General features: G+C 38.5%; 1 protein-coding gene across 5 annotated transcripts in view; it reads right to left on the bottom strand.

The window, feature by feature from the left end:
• LOC135130178 (RNA-binding protein 45) overlaps positions 1–12,116 on the bottom strand; it is a 75,020-nt gene extending 62,904 nt beyond the window's left edge. For 3 of the 5 annotated variants that reach the window (XR_010280688.1, XM_064057538.1, XM_064057537.1), the window contains exon 1: positions 11,738–12,116. Coding sequence is in view for 4 of the 5 variants with exons in the window: in XM_064057538.1 (XP_063913608.1) it covers positions 11,738–11,921 (184 nt within the window). In the remaining variant the exon portion in view is untranslated. The remainder of the gene's footprint in view (positions 1–11,737) is intronic. The other 2 variants (XM_064057539.1, XM_064057540.1) reach the window with 2 other exon arrangements.
• Between the last annotated feature and the right edge of the window lie 5,734 nt (positions 12,117–17,850).

Below are 17,850 nucleotides of genomic sequence, written 5' to 3'. Positions count from 1 at the left end.
ACATTAATGATATTGATGAATGTATATTTCAGTTTTACTCTATTGTTAATGCGGCTGTAATTAAGTATGTGCCTTATAAGTTATTTAAATCACATCATGATAATTTTCCGAAGTGAATTGATAATGCCACCAGGATTCTAATTATAAAAAAAAAGTTAGCACACAAAAAATATAAAAATTCCAAACTTACATCTGATTATGAAGAATTTAGTTTACTTAGATCTCAATGTAAATCTGCTCTTGATGAATGCAAAAAAAGATACTTAAGTAAAATTGAAAATAATATTGTAAATGATACCAATGCGTTTTGGAAATATGTCAAATCTAAGACGGATTTATCTTCCTTACCAGCAAACATGTTCTTAAAAAATGCTTGGGGAAATTGTCCCAAGACTATTGCTGATTTATTTGCAACGCATTTTGAATCAGTTTATTGTCATGAGAATTCCTTAAATTTCAAATGGGCATGCAATCAAAATTGTCCTAATCCAGTTGATTTAAATGTAATTACTATTGAAATTGAAAACATCTTGATAAAAATAGGAGCGTTGAAATCCTCAACAAAAAGAAGTCCTGATGGCATACCTTCCATCTTTGTTAAAAAATGTGCCGAAAGCTTAAGTCTTCCTCTACATATTCTTTTTAATAATTCATTGTTCCTATCAAAAGTTCCATCAGTTTGGAGAATTTCATATATTACACCTATTCACAAAACCGGTAGTCGTAGTGATGTTGAAAATTATAGACCTGTTAGTATTGGATCTCCAATAGCTAAGGTATTTGAATCCTGTGTCACTGATATTATATCTTTTGCGGTTAAAAATATTATCTTTAACAACCAACACGGTTTTTGTAAAGGTCGTTCGACTGCCACAAATCTGTTTGTTTTCACTAACTATGTTATTGAAAGCATGGAGTTAGGTTATTCAATTGATTGTGTGTACACTGACATGTCGAAGGCTTTCGATAGGATAAATGTTAATTTATTAATTGCTAAACTTGCTTGGCTGGGATTTGATGACCCTCTTTTGTCTTGGTTGAACTCATATTTGTCTAATCGTAAGCAATTTGTTTTAATTAATGGGATTAAATCCAGATGTATAGATGCTATTTCTGGTGTTCCACAGGGTTCGCATCTTGGACCCGTGTTGTTTTCTTTATTTGTTAATGACATTGTTAATGTAATACATAGTAGTGAGATTCTTCTCTTTGCTGATGATGTAAAAATTTTTAAGTGTATAGGGTCGTTAAATGATTGTCTTGCTCTTCAAGCTGATTTATACAATTTTGAAATGTGGTGTGAGTACAATAAATTAGAACTGAATATTCCTAAATGTAAATTTATTACTTTTAGTCGAAAACGTTGCTCAATTAATTATCAATATTCTTTGTCTAATACTTACCTAAAAAAAGTATCTTTATGTTCTGATCTAGGTATTATATTTGATTCCAAATTAAACTTCAACGCCCATATTGATAATGTTGTGTCCAAAACATCTAGGTTGTTAGGCTTTATTATACGGATGTGCTCGGATTTCTCTAATATTCGTACATTGTTGTTGTTGTTTAACGCTTTCATACGATCTAATCTCGAATACTGTACAGTCATTTGGTCGCCTTATTTTAGAATTCATATAAATAGGCTTGAGTCAATTCAAAGGAGATTTGTAAAATTTATTTGCTTTAAATGTGGTATTGTTTATGTTAATTACTGTGATATACTGACTTATTTGGGTTTATTGCAATTAGAGGTAAGGAGAAAGATGTTTGATTTTATATTTCTATTTAAAATATTGTCTTCCTTAATTGTTTGTCCTGATATTTTGAGATTATTTAAGTTGCATGTGCCTGAGAGAAGGGGCAGACATACCCACCTGCTTGCCCTGTTTTCTTCACGTACCTGCTATAGATTTTATAGCCCTGTTGGTCGTATATCGCGTTTATCGTTAGCATATAGTGATATTGATATAGTGGGTGTGTCTCTCACTTCTTTCAAGCGCAATATTCGGACTACACTGTCAACTAGTTTTTAATATTTTTATTTTTTTTTTGTGTTTGGTCTATATGTTATCTATTTACATTTTTTTCCATTTTTGTAACTGGTCTAACCGTTAAATAAATCATCATTATTATTATCATATTTTGTACAATAATTTTATTCTTAGTATTACACTACATCTATCCCAACTGATATACGTGTCCTTGCAAAAATGTTGATGACGTCATCGCAATTTTTTTTTAAATTCCCACTACAAAAATGTAATGAGAAAAAAAACACAATAGGCATGCAGTCGTCAAATTTCCGACAGCGGGGGAAGTACTGTCTAAACTCTTTAGACCAATTTTTATCTTACAATTTTGAAGTTTTTGTCAAAACTTTTGACACGTATTAAGAGTAATTAACTTTTAGCGATAATGTAATAACACGTTTAACGATAACACTCCGTTTGAAAAAAATGAGATGGAAGTATATAACGCAAATTCGAAAATATCGAGACCAAGGACGTTACATTGCGTATCTTGTTGAAACTTGGTACGAGACAGCCACGATTTGGTAAAAACGAGATTGACAGATGGCACCAACAACTGTTGTCTTCAAGGATCACCTTCAAAAGGGAAGAGGATTATTATTCTTCATTATTCAGGAGGAACCGACGGATGGGTAATCAACAGTTTGCTTAGATGCCAAACAAATTCAAAATTGTGCAGCTTACAGCGACATGAATAGAGCTTTGTTTGAGATTTGGTATTGCTTCCCAATATTCCTGCATTATAATGGATTCGTATCATTCCAAGTTAATAAATAGACCCCCGATGACAGCCACGAGAAAACCAGAAATCATTGATTTTATGAACAATAATGGACGACCAACAAAAAAGATCTCCTGGCAATAATTAAGAAATTAAAACTGTTTAAACGGCATAGAGTCGATGAAATGGCAAAACAGTATGGACCTATAGTCCTACGACTCCCTCTATATTGTATTCTAAATACAATTGAATTAGTATGGAACACACTAAAAAAATCGATTAGGCGCAAGAATACTACCCCCCGACTCTTTGTTGGTGTGGATCATTCGAAAAGAAGTTTCCAATATAGCACTCGATTTATGGAAGAGCTGTATTAGACACGTTGTTGAAATTGAAAACAGTTACGTGTCTCCGAACCTTCAACAACTAATAATTAATTTGCAAGAAGACGAAGAAGAGGACGATGGTGAATACTTTGACAGCGATTTTGATTAAATAAAATTTTATTTAAATAAAAATATTAATACGGTTTTTGTTTTTTTTTAATTATTATTGTTATTATTCTAATTCAAGTGTATAATGAAAGAACTAGTGGCGCAAAGCCGGTCCTGTTCGAATTAGGTCTGGGCGAACTGTACCATATTGGCGTACTTTAATATGGACCTCCCGTCGTATAAAACATCAAGCTTATAGAGCAAGTATTCAATGTCGCGTACCACGATTAACTTAAAGAAAGGCCTAGATATTAGCAAGTTCCCCAGTGTAATTCCATATCTGAAAAGAAAAGGAGAAGGATATACGCCAAAAAAATTTGCGCATTCATTAAATATTTTGAGTCACCTTGTATATCCAAATCCAAAAAATATGAATCGAATGATAAATTACAAGAAGAGACTCATCATATTTTGTACATTTTAGATAGGATTATTCGGCAAAATTTTGAACTGACGTCATCAATTTTTTGGAGGGGATAAGCAAATATAGTTTGACTAAAACTTTATTATGCTCTTTATAACCTTAAAACATTTGCAAGATTTCAAAACATTCGGTTCTGTAGTTCCTGATTAAATCAATAGAATACATTTACGCATTCATTAATTTTTTTGGGTCACCCTGTATATGAAAATCCAAAAAATATGAATGGAATGATAAATCACAAGAAGAGACTCATTATATTTTGTACATTTTAGATAGGATTTATTCAGCAAAATTTTGTGGTGACGTCATAAATTTTTTAGGGGGGACGACCAAATACATTTTGATCAAAAATTTACCGTGCTTATGATAATTTTAAAACATCTTTACGATTTCAAAGCATTCGGTTTTATAGTTCCTGAGTAAATCAGTAAAATACATTTACGCATTCATTAATTTTTTTGAGTCACCCTGTATATGCAAATCCAAAAAATATTAATGGAGTGATATATCACAAGTACAGACTCATCATATTTTGTACATTTTAGATAGGATTTATTCCGCAAACTTTTGAGCTGACGTCATCAAGTTTTTGGAGGGGATAACAAATATATTTTGACTAAAGATTGATGATGCTCTTTATAGCCTGAAAACATCTGCAACATTTCAAAACATTTGGGTTAGCAGATTCAAAATTAAATTGCAAAATGTTGTTTTATAATTTTGATTTTTTTTTCCAAAAATCTGGACGTTTCGGGTAAAAACTCAATTCGCAGTCGTAAACTACATGTTATTTTATACAATTTAAAACCTATTTACTATGTACAATTTTGAAGTGACGTCATCGCATTAGTAGTGGGGATGATTAGACAAATTTTGGTTAGCGTTTTACCATCTACATGATATTCCTAATATAAGTACAAAATTTCACAACAATCGGTCCAGTACTTTCGGAGATTTTCTGTCTGATAAAAATCCGGGACGGCAGACAGACGGACAGATGGACAGACAGACGGAAATGGGAGAACATTTCTTCGTCTTCTAGGGGACATGAAAGATCGAGAAAACTTAAAAGTAGAGAGTCGGCCGACGGACTCGATTACAATACTTCCTTTGCTTACGCTCGGGAAGTAAAAAGTATAACATTTTTTATTAATTTTTGTTTATAAAGGATACGTTTATTTCATCGCACTCAAATGCGTGAAAAAGTGTCATAGCGGTTCATTTTTTTACGCATTTTAGTGAAAAAAATTGGTCTAAAGAGTTTAGACAGTACTTCCCTCGCTGTCGGAAACTTGACGACTGCATGCCTATTGTGTTTTTTTTCTCATTACATTTTTGTAGTGGGAATTTAAAAAAAAAAATTGTGATGACGTCATCAACATTTTTGCAAGGACACGTATATCAGTTGGGATAGATGTAGTGTAATACTAAGAATAAAATTATTGTATTCCCAAATTTTCGGGAAAATGAATTGGGTCGTTTTGAATATTGATTTCTTATAATCAATAAAATAACGAAACAATTTACTCACGTATACGGCGCCGGTGTGTAATATCTAGAGAGCGGATTTCTGTCGGGCTAGGCAAGGCCAAACTCGGTACGGCTCGTACGGGATGCGAATTCATTGCGGTTGCGGACTGCACTTCGTTTATTTGAGATTAGAATAACGCTGTTTCGTTGCACTCTGCTGTTAATTCCCGTTCTCATTTACTTAGCCGTTTGATTAATAAATCGTTAATTATATTTATGGAATTAGTACCGATTAAATTTAGTGATTATCTATCACCCGGCGATCCACCACGTCCCCCCCTATAATCGTGACGCAGCCCGACACAAATCCGCTGTCTAGTAATATGAGGGGCAACTGAAAATCGTTTATGTATAAACATTCTTAATTTAAGATGACAAGCGTAACAGCATACGTGAGAGTCAAACAGAGAAACTGTAAACAAAACGACCATCGGTTTTATTGCTTCGACTTCCGCTTATTATATAAAACATTGGGTTTTATTTTAATTCTTGACGGTGAAATTCACAATTGGTTGATTATAAACATGTCTATTCTACATTCGCGGAACCAAGTGAGCGCATAAAACAAATGCAGTCGATGTAAATAAGCGTGCTACCCTTATGTTTCAACCGAGTTTTTCCTTTAACAAATTTTGTGTCTACCAAATTGGGTTGGTTGGGGTGTAATACTAATAATAAGTGTTGCCTTTAATTTAATCAATAAAATAAATTGACTTCATTAATTTTTTTGAACCACCTCTTAAGAAAATCTAAAAAATATGAATGGAATGATAAATCACAAGTACAAACTTTGTTTGCATTTTAGATAGGATTTATTCAGCAAAATTTAAGGGTGACGTCATCAATTCTTTTTAGGAGGGATGAACAAATACATTTTGAACAAAAGTTTACCATGCTTATAATAATTTTAAAATATTCCCAAGATTTCAAACATTCGGTTTTGTAATTCCTGATTAAATCGATAAAATAAATTCACGCATTCATTAATTTTTTTGAGTCACCCTGCATATGCAAATCCAAAAATATGAATGGAATGATAAATCACAAGTACAGACTCATCATATTTTGTACATTTTAGATACGATTTATTCGGCAAACTTTTGAGCTGACGTCATCAGTTTTTTGTAGAAGATAACCAAATATATTTTGACTAAACATTTATTATGCTCTTTATGACTAAAACATCTGCAAGATTTCAGAGCATTCGGATTAAATCAATAAAATATATTTACTCATTCATTAATTTTTTTGAGTCACCCTGTATATGCAAATCCAAAAAATATGAATGGAGTGATAAATTACAAGTACAGACTCATCATATTTTTACAGTTTAGATAGGATTTATTCGGCAAACTTTCGAGCTGACGTCATCAATTTTTTGGAGGGGATAAGCAAATATATTTTGACTAAACATTTATTATGCTCTTTATAACCTTAAAACATCTGCAAGATTTCAAAGCATTCGGTTTTGTAGTTTCTGAGTAAATCAGTAAAATAAATTTACGCATTCATTAATTTTTTTGAGTCACCCTGTATATGCAAATCCAAAAAATATGAATGGAGTGATAGATCACAAGTACAGACTCATCATATTTTGTACATTTTAGATATGATTTATTCCACAAACTTTTGAGTTGACGTCATCAAGTTTTTGGAGGGGATAAGCAAATATTTTTTGACTAAAGATTTATGTTGCTCTTTATAGCCTTAAAACATCTGCAACATTTCAAAGCATTCTGGTTAGCAGATTAAAATTAAATTTCAAAATGTTGTTTTATAATTTTGATTTTTTTTCCAAAAATCTGGACGTTTCGGGTGAAAAGTCGATTCGGAGTTGTAAACTACATGTGTAGGACTATGTTATTTTATACAATTGAAAACCCATTTACTATGTACAATTTTGAAGTGACGTCATCGCATTAGTGGTGGGGATGATTAGACAAATTTTGGTTAGCGTTTTACCATCTACATGATATTCTTAATATAAGTACCAAATTTCATAACAATCGGTCGAGTACTTTCGGAGATTATCTGTCTAATAAAAATCCGGGACGGCAGACGGACAGACGGACGGACAGACGGACGGACAGACGGACGGACAGACGGACGGACAGACGGACGGACAGACGGACGGATAGACAGACGGAAATGGGAAACCTATTTCTTCGTCTTCTAGGGGTCATGAAAGATCGAGAAAACGTAAAAGTAGAGAGTCGGCCGACGGACTCGATTACAATACTTCCTTTGCTTACGCTCGGGAAGTAAAAAGTGTCGTTGCATGTCATTTTTTAACGGAATAAAACATAGAAGCCTGCCGTTGCTAGGATAATTCATCAACACAAGTGGTTTGTATTAATTTTCTCGGTGTGTTATGGTAATATGTGGGCTCGGACAATAGAATTGGACAGCAATGAAGATTTCCCGTACACCCCCGAAAAAATTGTCAAGACGGCAAATACGGCTACATTTAATATCTATGTTCCAAAATAAAGAGTTTTTGAAGTTGGTGGGTGTTGAGCTTTATTACAAACGCGAAAAAAATTTTGTATGCGACTCGTGAGTAAAGTGGCTTTTTTTTACTCGGCGGATTTGCGCAGTCACCTTTGGCTCGTGCGGCAAATTTTCCTTCTCGTAAAAAAAGGATACACTTTACTCACTAGTTGCATAAATAACTATTCTCGGTGTGTTGTGGTAATTGGTGTGCTCGGACAATGGAATCAAAATTGTCAAGACGGCAAATACGGCTACATTTAATATCTATGTTCTAAAATAAAAAATTTTTGAAATTGGTGGGTGTTGAGTTTTGTTACGAACGCGAAAAAAATTTTGTATGCGACTCGTGAGTAAAGTGTAATGATACACTTTACTCACTAGTTGCATAAATAACTATTTTTGTCAAGCTCGTCGATATAAAAACTAAGAAAGATAAATCGTTTGTCATATTGTCAGGAAAAACAATTTACTTTAAATACTCAGGGGGAGATTCTCGAAACTCGATAAGGCCTTGCAAGGATCTGCAAATTCAAAACCATGGCAACATGTATTGTTGTTGCATTGTATTTGCAGTTTCGATAGCGATTTGCAAATTATCGGAGTTTCCAGAATCTCCCCCTTAGAAAATATATAGCGATTGGATCGAAAATAACGTCCCACTGTAGATTTTTCACCACAAATTAAAATGTACTACCTCATAGTACAAGAATAATAAGAATGATAATAATAACAATGTTTATTTCCAACGGGTAAGCACCCAATTACAGAAAACAAAAATAAAAGAAAAACAATGTGGGCATAATGGTACAAACAGTAGCAATAAGAACGAGGAAAAAATAGCAAAAAAAAAATACAATACTAAATTCATAATAAAAAGGCTAGAATATAAATAAAACAATACTCCCTAATTCTCTAAATAAGAAATTAATGTGTTTACTATGTAACTAAAAGGGTCATTATTAATGTCACTTAAATCACTAATTAAGTTAAAATTACTACACATTAAACCAAGTGGCGATCTGATCATAACATTTGTTCTGATAGTATTGTAATAAAAAGTAGGGCAACTTCGAACATTTAATCGAGGAACTAAGAATACAATTTTATCGAGCAGATAAATACAGTCAGTTTTACTATTAATTAAGCTGTGGAGAAGTTTAACACTAAAAATTACCCGTCTAGTACTAAGTAAATTGCCGCTAAATCTGCTTAGTAAAGCACCATGATTATATCCGCAAAGAGGGCAAGTCCCATCAACTAGAAATATTACAAATTTGAGGAACTTGCGTTGAACTAACTCCAATGTTGAATGTAAGTAAAATATATGGGAAACTAACAGCGGCATACTCAAGTCTAGAACGATGAGTAATACACCGTAAGCAGCGATTGAACGTTTGAGAACTCAAAACAGTTTCTGTAAATAAATCCAAACGTATTACACTCTCTAGTCGTACTCAAACGGAGTCATAAACTACATGTATAGGACTATATTATTTTAAATAATTTAAAACCCATTTACTATGTGCAATTTTGAAGTGAATGCATCACATTATTGGTGGGGATGATTAGCCAAATTTTGGTTAGCGTTTTACTATCTACATGACATAACAGACAGAAGGACAGGCAGATGGACAGACACACAGAGATGAAAACGGGAGACCTATTTCTTCGTACTCTTGAGGGTCATTAAAGGTCGAGAAAACCTAAAAGTTGAGGAGAGTCAGCCGACGGGCTCGATTACAATACTTCCTTCGTTTACGCTCGGGAAGTAAAAATTACAAAACTTTCTTCATCAGAACAACGAATTAATCAAAATGTTCAAAGCTGCGTTGGATCGGATACCAGGAAGGTTGATTAGGGTTGATAATTGCTGATCAAAAGTTATAATCAAATACATTGTAGGTGAAACGAAGTTCACTTCATCTAGTTCGTAAATAGAAATTTATGTGGCGTTGATTTTTTTGTCAAGGAGTTTATATTTATGATTGTTTATTGCAAACACGGCGACTATTCACGGTGTCAAAACGTATGTTTTCGACCGCGGAAATGAACGAGGAAAATTGTGAAATTCCAGAACACATTTTGAAGAAAGCGCAAAAAGCCAATGAAAATTTGTTACCTGGCACAATAAGATCCATATACGAAAAAAAAAAATACAAAATTTTCCTTAATTGTAAGATTCAGTAAATCTTACCAACGAGACAGCTATGATGGCTTACTTTCAAGAATGAATGAGTTATTCAGTTTATAAAATAATTATTTAACTGTGTTCTTCATTTTGAGTCAGAAAAATATTCACCCAGTTCCTTATGGTCAAAATACTCTCGATGGTCAAGGCAACTTTAAGAGTAAACCACAACATAGACATTTCTAATTATCATCGTTTGACATCTTAAAAAAAACTCAAAATGTTATGTGGCAAAAAAAAATCTGGAGTTTTGACTGGCGAACAAGTCATGGAATTTTTGAAGGATGCTCCCGACGACAAATATTTACTTCATAAGGTAAACTAAGTAAAGTTATTTTTTGATGATTGTAAGTATTTAAATAAGAATCTTTTATACATTTAAGGTAGTTGTTATGATGGGTCCCTTTGCAGGTTAAGCTCACTGTAGACGACATTGAAGATAAAGATAAAGATATTATTGGAAAAATTAAGAAAACAAAAACTGGTGAAGGTAAAAATTTTACTATTGTTGAAGAAAAAGAAATTGGCGCTTTAGAAATAGTTCGAAAATATGCTGTACTAAGACCAAAGTCAATATCAACGAGAAGATTTTTCTTAACATTTCGTAACAATCAGTGCACCAGACAACCAGTCGGCAAAAACACGTTAGGTAGTGTACCAATGAATATTGCAAAGTTTTGAATTTAGAAAATACTAAAGAATACACGGGTCATTTCATCTGAAACCTTAAAATTACACGAGAAATTGAAAAGTACTACAGTCGCAGAAGGTTATATTGCAGAAAGTATGGCATCAACAAATAAAACAGCTAATTTAATTGCCAGCTCTGTGACAACAAAATCTCAGACTTCTTCCAAAGCAGAAGACAAAAATAACCGAGAAAAGTTATGCATATAACAAAGAGGTGAGTGAAGCAAATTCACATAATACTGGATTTTCTATAATACTTTATTAGGTGCCAGCAGAATGGAAGCAGGGACAAAAATAATTCCAATAGAAAAACCCGCGAAGGGTTTAAGTTTACCTTAAAAGTTTGGTATGAATAGCAAGTTTGTGAACTGGAATTTCTATTTCCATAATTAAATAAATCGTCACAAAATAATAATATGTAGTTAAATAAAGATAATTTTTTAAATTTTTGTTTAATTCGGTTTAGCAAAATAGGATATAATGAGAGGGCATAATAAATCTTTATGCCCGCTCATTGTGCCCCAGGTATAACAGGCCGCTTTACGTTCATCAAATCATGGATATAAAACAAACATTATATACGAGTGGAAAATTAAAGTATTTACTATTTAGTGATCGCCCTATGGTTCGCACCACATTCGCACCCTCTTAGTTGCACTAAATGTAGGTAACCAACTACACACGCAATTTAACTCGCACGAATTTCAATAACTAAATGATCCACGGAGCAAGAAGTTCCTCGTTTAGGAGTATGTTCGTAATGGGGTGCAGGGTACGATGCGCCCTGCCGCACTAAAAACTCGACATTACACCCACGCATGTTGGTGTTGGTGACTATAAAAAGTTAGGTTATGTTCTCAACAGCTCCCATTAATGAGTGCATGAATGGAAAATACATATAACAATTTTTTTGTGGCAAAAGTATGTAAGCATTTGCACAACATTTGAAGGCGAGGAATGTGATCAGAGAGTGCTGTACAAGAGTTTTGTGCAAACAGCTTATACGATATCAAGACGTGCCTTTTGTAAAACTTCACCGAATTTTTTTTTAAACGCCCGCCTTCTAGACGAGGCTCAATTTCCGCCCGACAGCCCTCGTACGGTATTATATCATTCATGTTACTTAATACATGGGTTAATAAAAAAAACTTTAACCATTACACATACCCTTATTATCTCCAGTTTGTTTATCCTTGACCATCCATATTTCCTCTATGTGACCAAATGATTCAAAGGCATCCCGAAAATCTTGTTCGGATAACATTTTACTACCGATGATGAAGAGTCTTGAATTTGGTGGGTCGTCGAGGTTAGAACTTATAGACGTTCTCCTGTCACCTTTATCAGACATTTCGTCAAATTTGCTTAGGAATACAAAATGCTGCAACCCTTTTTAACAAAACAAATAAAACACTCACTACGCAAAATTGCTCAACGAACTGTGCTTTGTTGGTTCTCTAAAAACGAAAACAAATTAGCAAAACAGTAACTTGTCTTGTCTCTCTTGTATCCGCCTTGTTTTCTTGTTTAACGTGCACGGTAATTTCCACATTCCACAGAATATGCGCGGTGCGTAATAGATTAGACCACAGAACAGAACTGTGCTGTGACACAACACTTCTAATAAACTGCGAGACTGCGATCCAATATTGATTCAAATATAGATATAATAATATTAATAATACTCGCTTTTCGCCCGCGGCTTCGCTCGCGTAGACGATTCGTTGTGTTGAAGAGCATTATTATCAACCTTCAAGTAAAAAATGTGTTGGAGGACATTAATACAATTTCCAGTAAAAATCGACATAAAAAAGATTTGCTCATAAAAACTTTGTCACCCCCTTTCATCTTCTTAGGGGTGAAATCTCGAAACAACCTGAAATACGTGTGTCATTATTTGTGTTAAAGAGTATTAATACCAAGTTCCCCGTAGAAATTTAAATTTACAAATATTTTTCCCATACAATTTTAGCCAATACTTTTCACCCCCTTTGTGGTTGAATTTCCGAAAATGCTTAAATACGTGTTTCATTATTTGTGTTGTAGACAATTAATGCCAAGTTTCACGTAAAAATTTAAATTTACAATAGAAACATTCCCACACAAACCTAGCCACCATATTTCACCCCCTTAGGGGTTGAATCTCGGAAAATATTCAAATACGTGTTTCATTATTTGTGTTGGAGATAATTAATGCCAAGTTTCACGTAAAAATTTAAATTTACAATAGAAATATTCCCACACAAACCTAGCCACCATTTTTCACCCCCCTAGGGGTTGAATCTCGGAAAATGTTTAAATACGTGTTTCATTATTTGCGTCGAAGAGCATTAATACCAAGTTTCACGTAAAAATTTAAATATACAATAGAAATATTTTCCCATACAAATTTAGCCTCTACATTTCACCCTCTTAGGGGTTGAATTTTAGAAAATGCTTAAAGACGGGTTTCATTATTTGTGTTGGAGAACATTAATACCAAGTTTCACCTAAAAATTTCAATTTACAGTAGAAATATTGTTCCTATACAAACTTAGCCGCCCAAACTTTGACAACACTTTTCACCCCCTTAGCGATCGAATCTCCGAAAATGCTTAAATACGTATTTCCTTATTTGTACTGAAGAGAATTAAAATGTTCCAGGTTTCACGTAACGATGTAAATTTACAGTGGATATATCGGTTCTATACAAATTTTATCACCCCTTTTTAACACCTTTAGGGAATGAATTTCGAGAAATCCCTTCTTAATAATAACGAACGAAAAACGTGAACTCTGAGATAACCTTAATTAAATATGATGCGATGATGGTTTCTAGTTATAAAAGAAACGTCGTGTTAATTGCGAATGTATTTATTGCAGTTACGTACGTTTTAACAAACAATAGACAATTAGCGAAACCACGTTCCTTAGAACGTACAGCACGCAAAACCATATTAGAATAAGAATAAGAATAAGAATAAGTTTATTGCACAACTAGAGCAGCGTACAAAAAGTTAGAATACAGGCTAACCCTGATACTAAAACGATTCTAACTCATACCTACACACATTAAACATACAATATACAATTAGAATACGTAAATAAGTAAAATAAATAAAACAACCTAACAAACATAGTCAAACTTAAAATCGACGAACATTAACAATTATGTCGTGACCATTTAAAATATCAGACTTAATTCTCTTTTTGATACAAGAACTGGATGCATTTAAATATATCAAAAAATTATTGTTAATATGTGATGCTAAGTAGGAGAAAGACGACTGAAACTTTGCAGTTCTGTGAACAGGAATCTCGAGTCGTTGATCAACATGTCTTAAGTCTCTTATATTTATTTCATTTCTTTTAATCATTTTAGCAAAAAGATATTCAGGAACATGAGTTTCTAGAATCTTTTTAATGAAATTTACGTAATGGAAGAAACGCTGTTCATTTAGCTTAAGTTCTTTTAAAAGTTTTATATATGGTGAAATATGTTGAAATCTCGGTACGTTAATAATAAATCTCACACAACTATTTTGAATTTTTTGTAGTTTAATTTTGTCATACTCCGACAGACACGGACCATAGACTTGAGTACAATAATTTAAGTTAGACAATACTATTGATTTAACTTGCGACGAAATTCCGGATGATGATGGGACGGACGGACGGTCCGGTGACGGTCCGGAATCTCGCCGATAACGTATGGGGTGGCGGCGTACTTGGGTGCCAAGCTTTGGGTCGACTAGTATCGCTGATGTCAGAAACACGTCTGGTCGACCAAACTTATGCGGCTACCTTCACGCCGCCGGGGGTGGCGCCTTCGGTCAGGAGCGACGGTCGCTCGGGCGCCAGCTCCCTCTCCGCGGGGAGGGAGCGCCGGGGTGCTCTAAAGCCGGAGACACGGAATTCAGGTGATGAGCCGCCGCGAAAACTCGAGAATAAATAAAATAAAACGGCAAGAGATATTTTACAATAAAATAGGGTTTATTCCCTGCCACCAGCTACACGTTCTAAGATAATAAAACTACGGCTAAATAACTTAAATAGCTAACAAAACGGTTTTACAAACAAAAAGAATTAAATGTCCGGCACGGTCGTTCCTCCTGGGCGGCGACTTCCTTCAGGCCGGGCTCCTCTTGGCTCTGGGGGCGGCGACCTTGAACCTGGAAATCGCGCGAAGACGATACGGCGACCCGGGAGGGGAGCGCGGTGACGGTAACGACGCGTACACGACGGTGTCGACTTTCGACGGTGACAAAAAGAATGCGGTGACGGTGACACGGTTTCTCGCTCGGGGGCGGCGATTCCAAAACCGGTACTAACACGGGCAGACGACCCAAAAAGGTACTTACGGTGGTCGGAGGGTCAACTGCGGACTTCTTACTTCACTTCTCACAAACCAAAAACTCTTCTTCACCCAGAAAACAGCCCCAGCACTTCTGCACTCTCTGGAGTTTCAGGTAAGAGTCCTCTTCTTCCGCCGCGGCGGCGCGGCGATCGCGAATTTACCCCCGGCTCTCGCGGTACGCGCCACGGTTTCCTGCCCGCGAAAATTCGCTTCGTTACATTCCCCCCTTTCGTCGGCAAAAAAAAAGGAGTGTAACTTCTTTTTTTTTTTTCTCTTCGAAGACGGCTTTCCTTCCTGTGCAGCTCTGGTGGACTGGAGTTCCGGTTCAGACGGCGGGGTCCTGGACTCCTTGGGGACGGTGAGCTCCGAGTTCAGACGGCAGTGTCCTGGACTCCTTGGTGACGGTGAGTTCCGAGTTCAGAGGGCGGTGACCCGGACTCCTTGGTGACGGTGCTGGGGACGGGCTGGCCTTGTGGAACTTCAACTTCGGTCGACGGTGTTCAGCTGGTGGAGACGAGGTCCACGCCGATTAAGCTGACGTCTTCTCGGTCTTCGCCGGGATCCGCTGCTGGGCAGGACAGGCTGCTCGACTCCTCTGCATTGACGCGGAGTTGACAGGGTGCCGAGGGGAGCCAAAACGGTGGCGCTCTGGACAGCGAGCGGAACTGCAGGGTCGGTGGTGGTTGAACAGCACGTTGGACGGTGGCATCGCATCACTCTTCGGGGAATGTCGATGGCTATGGCGTTGGCGTGCAGGAAGTCAATACCTAAAACCATAGCTGTAGTAAGGGTTGGAAAAACGGCGGCGCGGACTGTCACGGGGACGTCACCGATCTTCATCTCAAGGTTGTAGGTTCCTGCAGACGGGACGATGTCGCCATGGGCCATTTGGATCCGAACCTGGGGGGCTGACACGGGGACAACGTTTCGTTGGCGCAGCACGGTGGCAACTTCCTGGCCAATGAACGTGCTGACGGCTCCGGTGTCCAGCAGGGCGTCGTAGACGGTGCCAAAAAGTGTGACGGCGACATGAGGACGGTTGTCGGGAAACTTGAGCGGAGCTTCCATCGACGGAGTCGGCTGGGATGGCCGCTGCGACGGCTTGGACGGGTGCTGCGACGGCTTCGACATGGCGCAGACTTCTTGCTCGTTTCTTCGGTCGCAGGGGCACTCTCGGGACATTATACCGCTTCGGCCGCACCTGGAGCAGAACAGTCGGGCTGGCTTCCTGCAGGCCGAGCGGTAATGTCCGGTTTCTCCACACCTCCAACATTTGACGGTGGTTCCGGTGTTGGCGGTGGCGCCTGTGGACTGCTGGATGGGCCTGGACGACGGTGGTGGGGGACGGATGGTCTCCAGCCTTCGCGGTGGTGCCGTGGATGGCTGCACGGGCCTGGACGACGGTTGCAGGGGACGGTTTTCAAACCTAGGGGCGTAAGTATACCTGGTAGCCGGGATCTGGGTGGTCGTCGAGACGCGATTCGGTGGTGAGACTGCTGGACGGCTGCTCACTTCCTTCTGTAGCTGCTCATACTCATCTATGAGCCTCACCAACTCCCCAATGGTCTGGAAATCTCTGCGGCGGATGTACTGGCGGTACTCCGGCAACAGGTGGCTGTACAGGCGACGAAGGACGGCCTGTGGAGAATACCCTCCCAGACGGCGGGTGAGGGTCTGCATCGCCTGTATAAAATCTCTGCCGGCTTCTCCAGGTCGTTGGCGACGGTTGACGATCTGGTCTTCCAGGACTTCTTCATAATTCGGCATGTAGAAGTCCCGGAACTCCTCGACAAAGTCGTCCCAGGAGTACCAGAGGGCCCGGTTGTTACGGTACCACTCCAACGCCTTATCGGTGAACATTTCCGGCAGCACGGTGAGCATAGTGTCCGGTGCAATGGCAAAATGTTCCTGGAGTTCTTCGGCGCGCTCCAGAAACGCCATGGGGTCGGTCTCTCCGTCGAAGTGACCACGGCTCTTGCGCACTAGGTCCAGGGCTTCCCAACGGGTGTCCCGCGGGTGTGCGTAGCACGACTGGACCGAGTGGCGACTTCGACGGGGTTGTATCGGTGCCGGTGGTGGCACGAGAGACGGACGCTTCGGTGGCACCGGTTGGACTTCTCGACTTAGAAACGGCGAAGTTGGTCTCGTGGCTGTCGGTGAGGGCGATGGAGAAAGACGGGGCGGTTCCCTGTACGTCCACGTACTTGGCTCGTCGAGTCGGCTCCTGGGGGCCTCTCCAGAGGTGGGACGAGCAAGTTCTAGCGGGACGGCAGGTCGTGACAGGGCACCTGGGGACTGGACTCGGGGAACGGCACCTGTAGCGCTGGTGGGGGCTGCCCATGGAAACGCCGCTGGCATCACCGTTCGCGAAATCACGGGCGTGGGCACGGCAGGCCTGGTTAGCGGAATGCTCCAGGTCAGCGATGTCGCTGAAGCCGAATTTGACACCACGTACCCGATGGTCGACGTCGGTATGGAGGCGTTGGGGTTCGACACGGCGACGGTGTCCACGACCTCGTCGGTGACGGTCGGGAGAGACGTGGCCAACTCCTCCAGGTTCATCTCCGTGTCGATTTCGGTCTGGCGACGGAGATGAAAATCCTTCAAACGCCGGCGGAGCGTGTCGACGGAACCAGTGGCGTCGATCCCAATCTCGCGCAGGGCTTCTTCCAGCTCGTGACGCTGCAGCTGGTGCACCCACGTCGCGAGCGGAGCTGGGTGCGGCCGGCCTTGGTCCTCCTTACCCATTCTGTGACGTCACCAATTCTGACGGTGACGGTTGATGGCGTCACGGGACTTCGGGGACAGTGGCGGCGACCACAACACAGCACAAAAACAAAAAAAAAACAGTAAGATAACGGCTCTTATCTTTTTCGGCAATTTTGCCAAGAGACCAAAAAAAAACAGACCGCTCAAAAACGACGGTCTCCCGCTGATAGCGGAC

The sequence above is a fragment of the Zophobas morio genome, unplaced genomic scaffold (assembly GCF_036711695.1).
Source record: "Zophobas morio isolate AGI-343-1 ecotype UQ-CSIRO unplaced genomic scaffold, CSIRO_AGI_Zmor_V1 ptg000017l, whole genome shotgun sequence".
NCBI lineage: Eukaryota > Metazoa > Arthropoda > Insecta > Coleoptera > Tenebrionidae > Zophobas > Zophobas morio.
Note: the sequence above shows the minus strand (reverse complement) of the source record. Positions and strands in the feature narration are given on the sequence as shown.